The 16,266-nt window shown below is 38.1% G+C and overlaps 1 protein-coding gene and 8 non-coding genes across 9 annotated transcripts; all 9 read left to right on the top strand.

The window, feature by feature from the left end:
- Positions 1-6,334: 6,334 nt before the first annotated feature.
- On the top strand, positions 6,335-6,428 carry TRNAY-GUA (transfer RNA tyrosine (anticodon GUA)). Its single transcript has 2 exons — positions 6,335-6,371; positions 6,393-6,428. It is a non-coding gene; the product is annotated as a tRNA-Tyr (tRNA).
- A 458-nt stretch (positions 6,429-6,886) lies between these two features.
- TRNAQ-UUG (transfer RNA glutamine (anticodon UUG)) lies at positions 6,887-6,958 on the top strand. The gene has a single exon. It is a non-coding gene; the product is annotated as a tRNA-Gln (tRNA).
- Positions 6,959-7,038: 80 nt separating this feature from the next.
- On the top strand, positions 7,039-7,110 carry TRNAQ-CUG (transfer RNA glutamine (anticodon CUG)). Its single transcript has one exon. It is a non-coding gene; the product is annotated as a tRNA-Gln (tRNA).
- Positions 7,111-7,190: 80 nt separating this feature from the next.
- Positions 7,191-7,262, top strand: TRNAQ-UUG (transfer RNA glutamine (anticodon UUG)). Its single transcript has one exon. It is a non-coding gene; the product is annotated as a tRNA-Gln (tRNA).
- An 82-nt stretch (positions 7,263-7,344) lies between these two features.
- TRNAQ-UUG (transfer RNA glutamine (anticodon UUG)) lies at positions 7,345-7,416 on the top strand. Its single transcript has one exon. It is a non-coding gene; the product is annotated as a tRNA-Gln (tRNA).
- Positions 7,417-7,498: 82 nt separating this feature from the next.
- Positions 7,499-7,570, top strand: TRNAQ-UUG (transfer RNA glutamine (anticodon UUG)). Its single transcript has one exon. It is a non-coding gene; the product is annotated as a tRNA-Gln (tRNA).
- An 82-nt stretch (positions 7,571-7,652) lies between these two features.
- TRNAQ-UUG (transfer RNA glutamine (anticodon UUG)) lies at positions 7,653-7,724 on the top strand. Its single transcript has one exon. It is a non-coding gene; the product is annotated as a tRNA-Gln (tRNA).
- Positions 7,725-7,804: 80 nt separating this feature from the next.
- On the top strand, positions 7,805-7,876 carry TRNAQ-CUG (transfer RNA glutamine (anticodon CUG)). The gene has a single exon. It is a non-coding gene; the product is annotated as a tRNA-Gln (tRNA).
- A 6,020-nt stretch (positions 7,877-13,896) lies between these two features.
- On the top strand, positions 13,897-16,073 carry LOC114945321 (uncharacterized). The gene is made up of 9 exons (XM_085482235.1): positions 13,897-13,980; positions 14,065-14,154; positions 14,241-14,303; positions 14,424-14,489; positions 14,581-14,622; positions 14,712-14,783; positions 14,860-14,981; positions 15,288-15,478; positions 15,874-16,073. The coding sequence occupies exons 1-9, from the start codon at positions 13,897-13,899 to the stop codon at positions 16,071-16,073; spliced, it is 930 nt and encodes a 309-aa protein (XP_085338361.1).
- Positions 16,074-16,266: the final 193 nt, after the last annotated feature.

Raw genomic sequence — 16,266 nt, 5'->3', positions numbered from 1 at the left:
CGCGCCACACTATAATATCGCGTAATCGAGGAAGTGAGTGCATATATGCGACGCGAAATCGATTGCACGCACGTTCGGCGAAATAAATGCGATCTCTGTCGCATGTGAAAATTGCGATCGGAGAATTCCGCTAATTTTCCGGATTTTAGAGACCGAGCGATTCGATCCAAGAGATACGAGCCGCGAAAGAGTGTCGCGACACGTGTCCCGCGACGCGTTTTCATCGACGTCGAGACTCGCGAATATGCAAATTTTCATTGGTTAAATTTAGCATGTAAATGCATTTACATGCGCATGCGTGTCGATTGAATTCTTCGAGTGAAAAAATTTACGATGCAAAAAAGAAAGCGCTTTATGAATAAAAGATAATTTTGCGCGCGGACAGACGAGAGTGTGGAAATGTCCGAGGGAAGCTGGTTTATCGTAATCTGCACGGCCAGCCAAGTGTGTCCGCGGTACGTTTATCCTCTGACCATTTCGCAGCGTGGTATATAAAGAGCGGCTTTACGATCCCGCGGAGACGGCGTATTGTCAGGTGGGCGGACGATCCGCAGGTGATCCCGTATATGCAGAGTGTCCCAGGAAATCTCGACGAAATAATGAACGAAACACAGCGTACGGCTAAAAGTTCTTTAGCCTTTTACTTCTCGCAGGATTCGTCCGCGATATTATACGTAGAATTTTTCCCGATTTTTCTCTCGCTCGATAAAAAAATGTCGTCTTTTTACTGCCATCGTAAACTATGCGAAACACCTTGTATATGCAAGTTACATCGTATCTACGCGTTACGGGAGATACGTATACAGGATATACGTATTCTCATTGTACATTGGGCATTAAGCCCAAGAGGGTGAGAGAGAGAGAGATGAGAAGCGTGCGCGAATCGCGACTGCGAGGATAAGGGTTGCAAGGGGGCTGGATCATCCATTTTAAATGCGGATACGATACACTTTTTTTCCTCCGTCTAGCGCTTTTTTCCGCCGAGCCTGTTTCGTAAACACACGAAGGCGAGCTTAATGGTTGAGCGTTTATGCCGCCTCACGTGCTCGTCGTCGCATGCCCGTCAACGCCTCGTTGCACAAACGCTTTCTGCTACAAACGCTACTCTTGTTCCGCGTATATACGCCCGCGCGGTGATTAATTGAGATAGCACGGAATTGTTTATTAGTCACGGTAGAGAGCCCGGATTAGATAAGTCGTCCGTGTGTTGCGCGTTCGTGATATAATGCTAGGAAAATCGGGTATATACGCATATTTTCATAGTATAATATGAAAATATGAATTACTCCACTTTATTATATAATGCAAAAGTGAAAACAAAAATACAGGCTTTCATCTCGCATTGAATTTTTAATTTCATTTAATTTAACAGATTTTTCGCCAAACATTCTTTTTGTAAATCCTGCGTAGAGATACGTCAAAGTTTCTCGAGACTTGCTTAATCGACAATAAATACAATTCTGCGTCTCCTGTTTTGACTCACTGATGCTTTTGAATAATTTACCTTTCTCTTTGCGCCTTTGATATACATCGCCTTATTTAATGCGTCTGCAGGATCTACAGGTGTTAAATGGATGGAACCATATTTCGCAATATAGACGCAGGATAATCCGTTATATGATAATCACGACGGCGTTTCGCAATCAGGAGTAAATGGCGCGAATAAGTAATCGACGTTCATTAATGCCGATGGATTCTCGTTTCGCGAATCAGATTCCCGCTGCGCGGGCTCGTATACATCGGGTTCAACGGCGACGACGACGACGACATTTTCCTACGATCGTTACCGGAAGTTCATCAAGATGTGACAACGTTACCGTGAAACTCTCTCCCGCGCGCGCGCTCGTAAAATACTTTCTCAATTTAAATTTCAGCACGACGATCCCCGACGAACTTTCCGGTTAACGAGCGGAACCCCCGGAACTCAGACGGACGATAAAATACTCCCCGTAATGACGAAACGTGTAATCGAGAATCACACGAGCTTTTATCTTGATATCTTGTTCGTGGCAAACGCGTTTCTGAAGAGATATCAAACTCGAGAGAGATTTCTCTTATTAAACGATTCATTTGGAAATCCCGTTGCGGGATTTTCAATTTCGATCTCAGATTTATTTCTCCGATATAAATAGAGACTGTAATAGAAAAATTTGCATCTTAAATCATTGTTATTCGTTTGATATCTCCTGATGTGAACCGGATTCTATTACTCGCGCGATATATAAAGCACCGGCCATTTCGAGTTCTAAATTAATAATTGCGCAGTCGAAACGGGGCCGCTTATCGCCGAGATAGGTGGCTCTCTAAAAGTTTTAAACGTCTCTCGATGCAGCGTAACACGGGTAGGTGGTATATATATATATATACATATATATGTATATGCGCGGAATAAAAGTTACGCGGCAGTAAATTAAAGAGATTTATGCATCCTTCCGCGACGCCGGATTTATCGCGCTTCGGCCTCTCTCGCGCGGTGAAGCTTAACTGATCGACAATGTCGAGCTTACTTGGCGAATATGTCCGTCGCACCCCGGGTACTTTCGAAAGGTTTCGTATAACCACCTACACATATACTCTCTCTCTCTCTCTCGGAACTTGGCGGTTGTAAAGTCTGTCTTATCCGCGAGATAATGTATACGGATCGTTCTGCAGCTTCCCGGCGTCGTCTCGAGAAGAGACGAGATGAGACGAGAGGACATTAAACGGCTATCGGATATCGTAGAATTCGCAAATGAGAAGACTAAAGTAGCGTTATCAAGATTAGCGAGAGTTTCGTAAATTGTGTTGAATATTATACGACGTTATTATATGTATAGCGAGTGAGAGTGAGAGAGAGGAGAGATGACAGCTGTGAGGTATAATGTTATAATTAGACTTGGCACTATATCGCGATATGACGTGTCATGAGTGGGAAAAAGCGGAAATTAAACTTGGAACGCGTTCAAATTCGATTTTTAAGCTTCTCACTTAAGATTCGCTTAAGCTTAAAATTTGCTTCAAGCTTTCACACGTCTGCTAAAATTTATCCCTCTGAAATTTCATTTGTAACAGCGATGTGTGCGTGCATATACGTATGTAGTAATACACATAATTTCAAACTTTCCATTACCTATGAATCGTAATTACGTTTACGTTACTTTAGAGAACACTTTGCAGCTAAATGGTTGTAAAGCCTCGGTGTTCGCTCTTATCCGCGAGATAATACTTTGCTAGTCGTCTTTGCGCGGATTACTGCTTCCCTTTTCTAGCTCTCTGTCTTTACAAATTCAAGCAAGAGAGAGAGAGAGAGAGAGACGAGGGCGAAAAGACATTAAGTAGTAGACCGATTGGATAACAAACATTTTATCGCATTTAATTTTGAGAGTGAGCGCCTCCGCGACGTTAAACTTTAACAGCTCCTTTCGCAATAAATAATATTATGCACGAGCGGGAAAAGCCCGCGAGCGAGTGAGCCGCGGGGCAATTAAATAAAATGTGATACCGTTCGAGTTATGACGGGAATCTTTATAGCTTATGGCCGCGTATTCCTTAAATCCCAGCGTAAAGTAACTTTGTCCGTTTATATACGTCCATTTCGACACGCATATATATTACGTGTGTATATAAATATACGTATACACATTTTTCTAATGCGCCGTGTCTTGGGGCGATTTTTATCGAATGCGCTTCCTTTACGAAATATAGCCCCGGGGGACTTTAAATCCGCAAGGAAGTGTATAAGAAAATCTATTCGGTAAATAAACTAAATAAACGTACATTTATTACTCGGTAAATACCACACAGTAAATAATGCTACCGTTTTCAAAGTATCGCAAAACGGCGAGCCCGCCGTAATCTCGTTGCCAAGAAACTTGGTATAAATCCAACAGGCGGGGCAGCTTCTTGAGCCAATTTCCCATTTACCCATAAAACCTCGATATCTAAGATTTACGCGCGTCACGTCAATTACAAGGTGTTTTATAACAGCCTCTAGGAGCGTGTGGCTCCCGACCCCCTTCGCGACACACCCTCGAATTTATGTCGTAAAAACGTTTATTAGGCGAGTGGGTGGAAGGAGGGCAGCGTCTTTAAATAAGACGAGAAATTTTTTTATACGCTCAAAGAGTGCGTGTCTCGCATAAAAGCGCCCCGGCGCTTCGTAAAATAAAAAAAAGAGAAAAACGGAAAACGAATCCTTCGAAGACGCCTCCGGAAATGGTCCTCGCATCCGGAGCGATCGCTAGGATGTGGCGATGGTGATTTCTCCATCTATTCCCGTGTACAATGTCGCGACTTAACTGCCCCCTAAAAATTGTTTGTCTACGACGACGCTTATTCGGACTTATACGATCCATCGTGGCGCCGCTTTTAGCCGGTTCATCTCCCTGCTCGTTACCGTCATTGTTTAAAGATGGACTTTAAAGCACGGGCTATTGGCGATAAAACTCTTCTCTACAATTGTGAAACGGAAATACGTACGTGGATCCGGAGATATACATACCATACTTCGTAAGGTGAAACGCCTTTTCACATTTGCGCCGCGCTCCTTAAATATAAACTCTTTTATTTTCTATTATTATCTGAAATTATATCTTCAAATACGAAGGACATTTTATCGTATACTTAATTTACGATCTTTAAATTTTGTCAGCTCCGAAATTGCCGTAGGATATTGCGTTTGCCTGAAAACTAAATAAACCGAAATGGAACTTATCCGATATTCCAAGGATTTGTATTTGGCAACAGAAACATTTGGAGAGATGAGAAAATATCTCGTGTCCTCGATCTCTATGAATTTTTAACCAATATCGTTTGGCAACGAGGTCAAGTCTTAAATAGCGTTTTGCAAGATTGGGCAAAACACGAAATATGCGGAGAATCCACTATACTCTTCTGCGAGACAACACACATAGCATCTCACGTAATTCTTGGCATCTTTCTTCAGGGGTTGCAGGGATGAAAACATCATGGGGGGCTCTACCATCTTCCAGACATCGTGAAAACTGTCTTCGTGAACCGGGAACACGTTTTCTCCGCGAATCCCTCATTAAACATTCGTCTCTCATTAAACCAGAGTGCGATCTAGGTCCTTAATTCGGCGATGAGGAGTAATTAAGCGAGGCGAGAGGAAGAGCGCGGATGGCGAGGTACTTTGTTTCGCCGTAAACCGAGTTTAATGACTTCATGTAAAAATACCCCATCGGCTTTACGATAGCCCACCTCGGGGGCGTCTCCTTCGTCTACGACCATAATTTTATAGTTTTATGTAAACTGTATCGGGCCATGAAGCACGGGCGTCTACGACGCTTTGATGGTGATTGGCGTGCATCGTGAGATATGGGATTCTCTAGAGACCAGTGTTTCCCAAACGATGAAAATCAAGTATATCCGGAAGCACGCATACTTTATTTAACACACGGTTTGTTTTTCGAAATTATAATGTTCAGCTGGTAAATTGAAGCCAATCGATTTTTTTTTCATCTACATTGGTTGAAGTTTTTTCATTAAACAGTTTTTAACACATTTGCCATAATTCTATTTATCGAAGGAATTTTTGATTAATTGTAAGATATATCTTTATAATTAAATTTAAGAAATGTATGAAAAATTATCTTTTTATCTTGAAATAATAATTATAGATAGAAAAGTAATTATAATATATATGAAAGTGCAATAAGTTTGTGAAACTCTGTTCTTTGGGTATAAAAAATTCAGCTACTTTCCGCGTAAGAACTTTGACATGCAATTCTTTGCTACTTCAAGACCGAAGTTGCGTCATAAATAAGTGATAACTATATCGCGACATGGCGAAAAACATCACATCAAGTATCATAAAATTTGCAGACAGAGAGCAGTACGTAAAAGATTATCTATGTATATTTTGAATTACTATGCATCTCTCTCTTACATGATAATAAGCAATTGATAAAAGATAATAAACATAAGACGTGTGTGCGTTGCTTCTAGATTATTTTTTTTAATTTTTGTTCCTTAAATATTTTATTATTAATTAATTACGATTAGCAGCAGTCAGGAATAAAATTAATAGGTTTTTTTTATTAAATTCAGAATAATAATTAAGAATATATTAAGAACAATAATAATGTTATTAATATTTTTAATAAAAGATAATTATACTACTTCCTTTTAACAATTTTTTTTCATTTATTATATACTGTTTTATTATAAAAAAAAAAAATAAAAGTATTATTTAAATGTCAAAAATATTTGTCACGTTAGTTATTTTACATTTGAATAATTAATAATATATGTTTCGTATGTATACATATCTTTTGTGCTGATATATAAAATTACAATAAGTTGAAGTAGCGAATTAAGCACGTAGATTCTGAAGCCTTCGATAGCTCAGTTGGTAGAGCGGTGGACTGTAGTTGGGAAACTGGTATATAGACATCCATAGGTCGCTGGTTCGAATCCGGCTCGAAGGATTTTTTTTTAATGTTTTTTTCTTTTTATCCATTAACATCGATTATATTTATTATTCGTTTAAACAATAATGATCGTACTTAATTTATAAAATCAACTACTGTGAATCAATATAATAGATATGTTTCGCATTATCTAATGTATTTCGCGCATTATATATAGATTCCGATTATATGATTACTTACGAGTTGTAAAAAATTTCAAAATATGTACTTATTTATTATTAAAGAAATATAATTTTTTTTATGAAAAAATTAATCGCATTATACAAATTTATACTATATATGATAGAAGTAACACGCTATAAGTTTACCGTACTTTATTAAATTATAAGCATATACATATATGTATAAATGTGTGTGATATATCATTATTTTTAAAGTTAGATGTATATAAATGGTTCCACAAACATAAATAAATTAATAATTTATACAATATATGCAAATTAGCAATTAACAGAGGTTCCATGGTGTAATGGTCAGCACTCTGGACTTTGAATTCAGCGATCCGAGTTCAAATCTCGGTGGAACCTTTAATTTTGCATTAAATTAATTTACAAAGAACTCTAATAATTTAATAATTTATACAATATGCAAATTAGTAATAAATAGAGGTTCCATGGTGTAATGGTCAGCACTCTGGACTCTGAATCCAGCGATCCGAGTTCAAATCTCGGTGGAACCTTTATTTTTGCGTTAAATTAATTTATAAAGAACTCGAATAATTTAATAATTTATACAGTATGCAAATTAGTAATAAATAGAGGTTCCATGGTGTAATGGTCAGCACTCTGGACTTTGAATCCAGCGATCCGAGTTCAAATCTCGGTGGAACCTTTACTTTTGCGTTAAATTAATTTATAAAGAACTCGAATAATTTAATAATTTATACAATATATGCAAATTAACAATTAACAGAGGTTCCATGGTGTAATGGTCAGCACTCTGGACTTTGAATCCAGCGATCCGAGTTCAAATCTCGGTGGAACCTTTACTTTTGCATTAAATTAATTTATAAAGAACTTTAATAATTTAATAATTTATACAATCTATGCAAATTAACAATTAACAGAGGTTCCATGGTGTAATGGTCAGCACTCTGGACTTTGAATCCAGCGATCCGAGTTCAAATCTCGGTGGAACCTTTACTTTTGCATTAAATTAATTTATAAAGAACTCGAATAATTTAATAATTTATACAATCTATGCAAATTAACAATTAACAGAGGTTCCATGGTGTAATGGTCAGCACTCTGGACTTTGAATCCAGCGATCCGAGTTCAAATCTCGGTGGAACCTTTACTTTTGCGTTAAATTAATTTATAAAGAACTCGAATAATTTAATAATTTATACAGTATGCAAATTAATAATAAATAGAGGTTCCATGGTGTAATGGTCAGCACTCTGGACTCTGAATCCAGCGATCCGAGTTCAAATCTCGGTGGAACCTTTGTTTTTGCAGCAAATGCTTTCTTTTTGTTCATTATGCTAGATATGTGTCTCAACCCTTTTGTGTCTAGATCGAATATATACACTATGTGTCGACGTGTATATCTTTATATAAAAGTAGATCGAATGTTTCGACAATCTTTAAACTGATAAATGATTTTCTTACAGAAAAACTGTTTACATTGCTTCTTTTAAAATTTCAAAGATAAAGAGATAAAGATACTAATTATAATTTAAAAATTTAATTAAAAAAATATATATATATATATGTAAATGCTAATAATTTAATGAAGTACGGTAAACTTATAGCGTATTACTTGTATCATATATAATATGAATTTGTATAATGCGATAATTTTTTTGAAAAAATGATGAAAACATTTATATTTCTTGAATAATACAAGCGATTGCGAAAGTGTCCATACAACTATTGATCTGAGAAATATAAATAACAAACATATCTTATATTTCTTCGTCACAGCTGGGACTCATGTTTCTGAGATACCACGACAAGCGGTCCAATCTTTAGTAGAGGGTATCGCAGTTCGTGAGCGGACGAAAACAATTAATCAGGGACGCACGCGTGCGGCTGCCCTCCGACGCGACGGGCAGCCTCGCGGAAACCACTCAAATTAATTTCAAGTCACAGCATATTCTTCGATTTGACGTGTTCTCGAGTGACGTCCAATCAGAGTCCCCCAGATCACGATCCACGGCGCGCGACCGACCCTTCCCTCGGTTCGCGCGCGGACCGGAATTCGCCGACACCCCTGAATCCATTTCTGTTATACTTTTCGTGTACAATGCGCTCCTCCTTACGGTTCGCTGATCCTTGACTGACAGGATACCCGTGACACTTGCACGCGGGACGATCGGGGGCATCGGCGCAACGTGCTGTTATATACGCACAGTGGATTCACTGGTAGGTGCGGCGACGTCGTCCTGGATGACAGCTGAGCGAGCAAGTGTCATTGTGAAATCACTTTTAGATTCGATTTCGGGGATGATTCAGAGCGCGGCTGTATAATGCAAGTCCGATGCGCGTCCGATTTTTTTATCTTCCAGAACGAAAATTACAAAACATAATTATCATAAAAAAATAGAAACTCAATTATTTTATAATCAAATTATTTTCGTTTTATTAAATTAGGACTTCTGTGAAAGCTTGAGAATCGCGGGAAGGAATTTCTATTTATCTTTTCTCTTCACGTAACACGAACAGGAAATTTTCGATTTATTTGTTTTAATTATATAATTATCTTTCGTTCGATCTTTCTACGCCAACTGTGCCCTTGGCACGTTTTGTTCGACGAGCCTCGCGTGCAATAATTCTTCAACAGTAGAAGCAGAAGATCCGACGATCACCCCGGTCTACGATTACATCTTTATGGTTTTATAACGGCTCGTGCGTAAGGGATTCTTATCCCCCCCGTTCGATTGAAGGAAAGAACACGGAAATCGTGTTTCCACGGCGCGAGAGCCTCTTCCCTCGGTTTTACTCTTACCCCCTGTGCAAATTCGCTTTATCGTCGCGACCGCCGTGGAAAGACCTCGCGCCCCTTCATACTAGCGCGGGAGGATGTCGTGTGTACACTTATTTCATGCTTGGTGGAACATCGGGACTCGAAGGAAACATCCTTTTCTCTCTTCGCAAGGCGCGCGAAATCGAAGAAAGCCGAGGCGGAATATTTTTCGGTGCACGAACCGTGATAATTTTAGACAGTGGTATACTTACGAAAAGGAAAAAATAATATAATAAGTAAACGGTTTTAAGGTGTTTGAAATATTATTCGAAGAACTTTTTATTTGAAAGTAGAAACGATATTTAGGGTAAAGCGCCAACATGTGTGCATTATTATTGTGGTGATGTCAAAGTACCGTTAAGAGATTTCGTAAAATTTAATATTCTTGAAAATCTGTTTTATTTTTGTGCTAAATTTTAATGTGTGAAATATTATTCATGAATAATTTATTCGTCTTTTTTAAGTTTCTCTCTATTTTTTTTCTCAAATATAAGATTTTATAAAAGGTTAAAAAGTATCCTAGTTTGCAATTCGCTAATTTCTTAATTATAAAAAATTTACAAAGTTGAGAAATTTATTTAAAATCATCTCGCATTTTTATATTAATGTTTTGATCGGTTTCTGATTTTTCATTCATATCAAACTTATTTTTATCTTTCGTAATTTTCCATGGTTTTACCAGAATTCTCGTATAGATATATTATACGCCGCATATTATTTGGTGCTTGTGAAATGACATCAAAGTAGAATGGAAACATTCGGTGACAGAAGATGCGTTTCGTCATACAAAGGGCAAAATGCGTCTAGAAACGCTTTTGTCGTTGCTCTGCATTTTTTCTTTTCTTTTACAAACGAATTCTGCATATACGGATGAATGATTGATATCTCGCATTATCCTCAATCAACGCGACTGTCCTCGCGAATCCGAGGATCTTATACACGAAATGAGGGAAAAGAGGAAAAGAGGACTATGATATCGGTGAAAGTGGGAGGATGAGATGTCGGGAAACGGTAGCGAAAAGTGCATCAGCATGGGGGCTTTGCTGATTTACGAGGAGTCGTTGCTAGGAGAGCATTAATATACGTGACGGAATATTAAACCGCGAGCGTCAATGGGTACATCTTCAAAGGGATTTTCAGGGCGTCTCTCGGGTACGCGAAGGGAAGGAGAAAAAGAGAGAGAGAAAGCCAGGTTCTCCCGCAAGATTATGAGATTCTTGTTAAGTGTCACGTGTAAAGAGTTCTTTCATACGCGACCGAGCCAACCCGCGGCGGCGCTCGTGAAATACCGTCAGATAAAGGTGACATGAAAATTTATCGAACGCGTTTTCAGAGATTCGCTTTAAACTCCCCCCTTCGCCAAATCCTGGTCTCGCGGGGTGGAACGTAAGCTGGCTTACTTTGTCAGTTTCACCGTGGCGTGGGAGCGAAAGAATAGAAGATTGCAGCTCGGAGCTAAGTTTAACAGAGTGCCCGTTCTTTATCCCGTGTGAAAAAAAAATTATCGTCTTCCCGTCAATATAATTTCTCTAGATTTTTAAAGTTTAATAATATTATCGTCGCGTCTCTTTCGCATTCGAGGACACAATTGAATATCTTCTATAGCTTCTGATGATTCCAACGTGAAAAGAAACGTGAAATCCATAGACGCAAATTTTTGTTCTTCCTCTTTATTATACGAAAAGAGAGTCGGAGAGAGAGACGTTATCCGCGACACAATACGAACGCTGGAGGAAGAACGTTAATGAGATAAGAGAGGGTCGATTCGAGGTAATAACAGGGAGGATTTTTATAACGAGGATCGACCGAGTCTTCTCCTATGGGGAAAGCGCGTCGCTCGCGTTTGCTAATCGCAAACGCCATGTCGTCGCTCACTTGTCGTATCCCCGCCGCGTTTCGCCCCTACGTCGTCGGAGGCGGACTTAATTATCTAATTAATTAACCTCAATCAGAACGATGAGTAATTTCTCGCTCGGCTGGCGCCTTTGCCGCCGAGACTTTCTTGTCGCGGGGAGCGAATTACGGATGAGCTCACGGCAAATCGATTATGTTCCCGATGCTGCTGCCTCGCGTCTCTCCGTTAGCCCGCACACAAGACAGGGAGAGAGGCTCCTGCCAGGATCCTGCGGTATCCTGTGCTCTAGGTGGCCGACCAATTTTCCTCCCCCGTGGCTCGCTCGCCTTTATCTTTGGCGCTTATACGCCGATCGCGCGATAACTCGGTCGTGAAGGGCGACCGTGGTCGTTCGTCCTTAGTGCGGAGTTTAGTGCGGTGAAGCTTGGCTTGATTCGAGGGATAAGGAAGATAAGAATATCCTCGCGAATCGCGGCCGACCTCTTGCTCCGGTTATAGAAAGTGTCGAAAGAGAAAGCAAGCGGTCTCGTTAATTTCAAGACAGGAGCTTTGTATGTCATTATAATAAAATGTAGAAAGTTAATGAGTTTTTCCTCAAATGATAATATAACGAAATATATTCAGAAAGTTATGGCGTGAGTCATCTGTTTCTCGGGATAAAATAATGACACATTTTGACACTTCGAAGTCAATTATTATTGACTCAAGAGTATCGCACGTTTGTTCTACTGTAACTAACTTTCCTTAAATCCTCGGAGCAAATCTCCCCGTCTCAAAATAACAGCGACCCTTTCACGGTAGCCTCTCGATTTCCATTTCGGATATTCCAAACTCGAACGAGGTCTTTTCTCCGCGACAAAAGCACCCCTCGAAGCTACACAGCCGGCTGGCACCGCCCCCGATGTGTAACTGACGTTTTTGACGCGTCAAGTGGTTCCATCGTGCTTGCCCGTCCTCCAATAAGGGTCGGCACGTTTATCGGCTACTGTTTTACATAAATATCCCCGGGAGTCGCGAGACGTCGCGTAGAGATTCCTCTAAGTGATCTCGAGTGTTTTCGCAGTTGATTCGACGTTTTCTCGCGCCGGAGACTTTTTTAAGCCCCGTTTAACCCTGGCCCCGGGCTCTGGGTAACTTTGGTATTTAGTTAGTCAACCCTGCCCGCGAGGCGTCATGAGAAACGACAAGTGGCTCGCCCCAGCGAAGGCTCGAGCGTATCACCGGCTGTGTACATATTCGGGAGCGAGGCTGACATTACATACGTGTTGGTGAATATAGATGGTAGATGGGCTAGCCCTGTGTATGTGGTTTCTCGTCGCATCGAATGCTCTGTATGCCTTTCATGTGATAATCCTTGTGTATTTAATCGGAGAACATCGACGGAGCCGACTCGGCGCTTCACGTAAAAAGTAAACGATCCCCCGTGGATTAGTTCATAATTTGCTTTGAACGGAGGGCAAAATAGAGAGAGAGAGAGAGAGCAAGAGTGCACTCCAACTTTCCAGCCGAGTGTTTGTTTAACAGTTTAGACTTTTTTTCGACTTTGATTTTTACCGCGTGCTTCTCGCAGGCTCATCTAGTTTTATTTGAGTTTACGTTAAATATATATTTTAGCTATTTGTACCAACCCGTGACGAAGGTGCCTTGTAATAACGCCTTGTAATGTTGGGTTTAATACGTTATTACTTCAAGCCACATTTAATGGCCAGCGGTGCTGACGCCGGAAATTTGAGCTCGTAAAATTACAAAGCTCGTTTAAAGCGAAAATGCCGCATAGTGATTACAACATTTAGTAAATAAATTAAAAATTGCATTATTAAAAAGATTACAAACAAGTTATTGTATTCAAAAAATGAAAGGCAACTCGGTTGTGTATAATAATTACGATTATAACATTGATAAGATGATTTTCGCGTTATTGCTTATTCAATCACTTATCGCTATTATTATCGCAGGAATTATCTAGTACATGTATGTATATACTATGCTAACTTCGCAGTCTTTGCCAATTCATAATATACAGTAAATAATATCGATGTATAAATAGGCCACCTGATTCAACACGTATTTTCAGATTTTAATTATGTTTATAGAAAGAGATTGTGTTATCACAACTCCCTTAAATGTTATTATACGGATCCCTACGAGGAAGATAATATTTTATGTGATAAGGATTTAGAAACTGCGCATTAGAAGATACAACACATAAAGAATTGTAGTTTGAGGACAAATTATTAAAAATTTAAGTTGTGAACATGTTATATCGAAAATATATTAATTTTTTAAAATACATCGTAGAATATTCATGTATATACGCACACACGTACGCGCGTTACTACACTTTCGAAAAGTATTGATTATGTCAATATTCCAATAGAAATCGACGAAACTTTGACGAAAATGACTTTATTCCGTGAAGTGTTCGCGTTTTCTCGCGATATTCCACTATTCGCGAGTAACTTATCGAACGAGGGATATAAACGAGACACATTCATACGATGTCGTAACGTCGCCTGGAAATTTGTCGTCCCACATCTTATCGCAAGGAAATACGTTGCACGGGTTTCTATACTTGTCAACGCTCGTACGAGTTTCCTTGATTTTCGTAGCTCTTTACTTCGCTAATGGATTACACTCTCGAGAATGTTCTCGCAGAGGTCGCGTTATTTCTCCCAGCTGTCGAGATCTTATCCGATTTTGAAGCTCGTTGACATTTACGATCGCCAGGTAATCGCGATTTAGTGAGAAAATGCAATCATTTTATCTTGACAAATATATATCATTTATGTGACATCTTCGTTTATCGCGCAGTCTTTTATACGAGCATACGTTTTGGATAACTTTTACATTTGTATTTTGATGTACATCCTGTTCTACGCGTCATTATGGTACGCTAATTATGTAAGTAATCATTATCACTGAAAGCTATAACACAATTAATTCGAAAAATTAGCATTTTAATATAATTTTTGATACAATTGTTTAAGGTAATCAAACGAATTGAAAACTCGAATCGGAAAATGTCAATGACAGTTGCAGAGAACAAGACAGTGAGTTTAGGGTTATGCCATTTATTAATTCAAGACTAATGCTTTTATTTGATTATTAGATTAATTCATTAATCATTTATAAAGCTCGCTTTTTTTATAAAGAATTTAATTTTTTTGTAGAAATTAGACAGATTAGTGTCGCTGAAAAATAAAAAGGCGGAATTCGAAGAAGTGATCGTGAAAACGGTTAGACACTTATTTTTTTATTTTTATAATAACACCTATAATTAATTATTAAAGATAAATAATCAATGATGATAATTAATATTCTTTACAGACAGATACGCAAAAAATTACTACGCAATATCTAGAAGATGAAGTAAGTTAAGAGTTGCAAATCGATGTAAATCTATGTGTAAACAAAAACCTATTTAATATTCGTATCGTAAACACGATTTAATTATTCAGATGTATAGGCTCAGCGCGGAATTAATTACGACGTCCAATAAAATAGTCGAATTAGAGAGAATCGTTGAAAAAGTAATCGTCGTTTTTTGACACTTATTTTGTAACTACCCATTTTTACTCGCTTCAGTAATTAATTATTAAATCGTAGATGGTTTTTAGTACAAATATCCAGACAAATCGCTTACACATTCAACCGATATCATCGCAACCGGTGAAGGAGAATGTATACAAGGACACGAGGATACCGCGAATCCGCTCGAGAAGTTCAAGGTGAAGATATTGTATTCATATTTCGTTCTGTCAATCAAATGTTCAACAATATCTTTTGAATTTTACATTACGGGCTAATCAAGGACTACGATAAATAATCATGATATAATCAAGAATATAACATGAAGTTTGTAAAAAATATTATTTATAATTGAATCGATTCAGATGCAGTTAGTACAGATTGAACAGTTCACATAATTGAATATCCTTTTTGTTCTGTTGATTGGGCTGATAATGAGTAAAAAATGAATCGAGATGATTAATAATACATTATATTTCGTAATTATTGTCGAACGTGGTTTTAAGATCCTCGAACCGTCATTTCCGCCGTCTCTACCACCGGAACCTCCGCCTCGGAAGTACGGGATCTTTGTCAGTCGACCGCCTGGGCAACGTAGACCGCCGTCTGCAGTTGCACCTGCAACCCCATCGCCAAAAATCGGATTCAAACAATAGCGCTTCGGCAGAAGCTTCCTCGGACTCTGTCATTCGACGTCGTAAGACGGTCTTTACATATTTCAGATATATATGTAATTTATTGGAATATTATACATTTCTTGTTTAAGTGGAAAATGATCATACTAAAGATGTATTAATTCACAACATTTGTCTGTATTGTGTTGTCGGCACGGTCGATCGAAAAGTTGATCGTAACTCCTTGCAATTCTAATTTGATGCAATTTATTCTTGGATCGAATAATATTGATTTCGTTATTTATCGCTTCCTTTGTATCAACCATTCCAAGATTTTATGTTTCTTGCAACTTTATAAATGTTTCTTTTCAGTTATACAATATTAAATTATATAAATTAAATTTTGCAATATAATACATATATATCTATAGTATGTATTCTTGAATTGAATTAATTCTTAAAAAATTCTATTCTACAGCTACGAATAGAAATTCTTCAAGACACAGCAATTATCATGACGGTGATCGAAAGAGGTATTCTAAACGACTCAAGATGCACTCGCGACGATCTTCGTATTATAACATGCGTAAGATCCATATAGATTCCTTAAAGAATGTCACACCTTTTACCAAATCATTATTAGGACTTGCTACAATGTTTTACCGAGTTTTACATTAAAAATATCATATTTTGGCAATTTTAATGTCTCAAAGATGATTTTTATAATCTTTTCTTATCTTGTTTTCGTGTGTATTTAAAATGTTATTTATATTTATGTATTATTTTATATATAACATATTAGAAATAATATGTGATTTTATTATGATAATATTTATTTTTACAATACTGTGTTCTTATAAAATTATGTGAA

This window comes from Nylanderia fulva, unplaced genomic scaffold (assembly GCF_048542155.1).
Source record: "Nylanderia fulva isolate GAGA-0341 unplaced genomic scaffold, ASM4854215v1 Scaffold2, whole genome shotgun sequence".
Taxonomy (NCBI): domain Eukaryota; kingdom Metazoa; phylum Arthropoda; class Insecta; order Hymenoptera; family Formicidae; genus Nylanderia; species Nylanderia fulva.
This window is presented reverse-complemented; position numbering and strand designations above follow the sequence as displayed.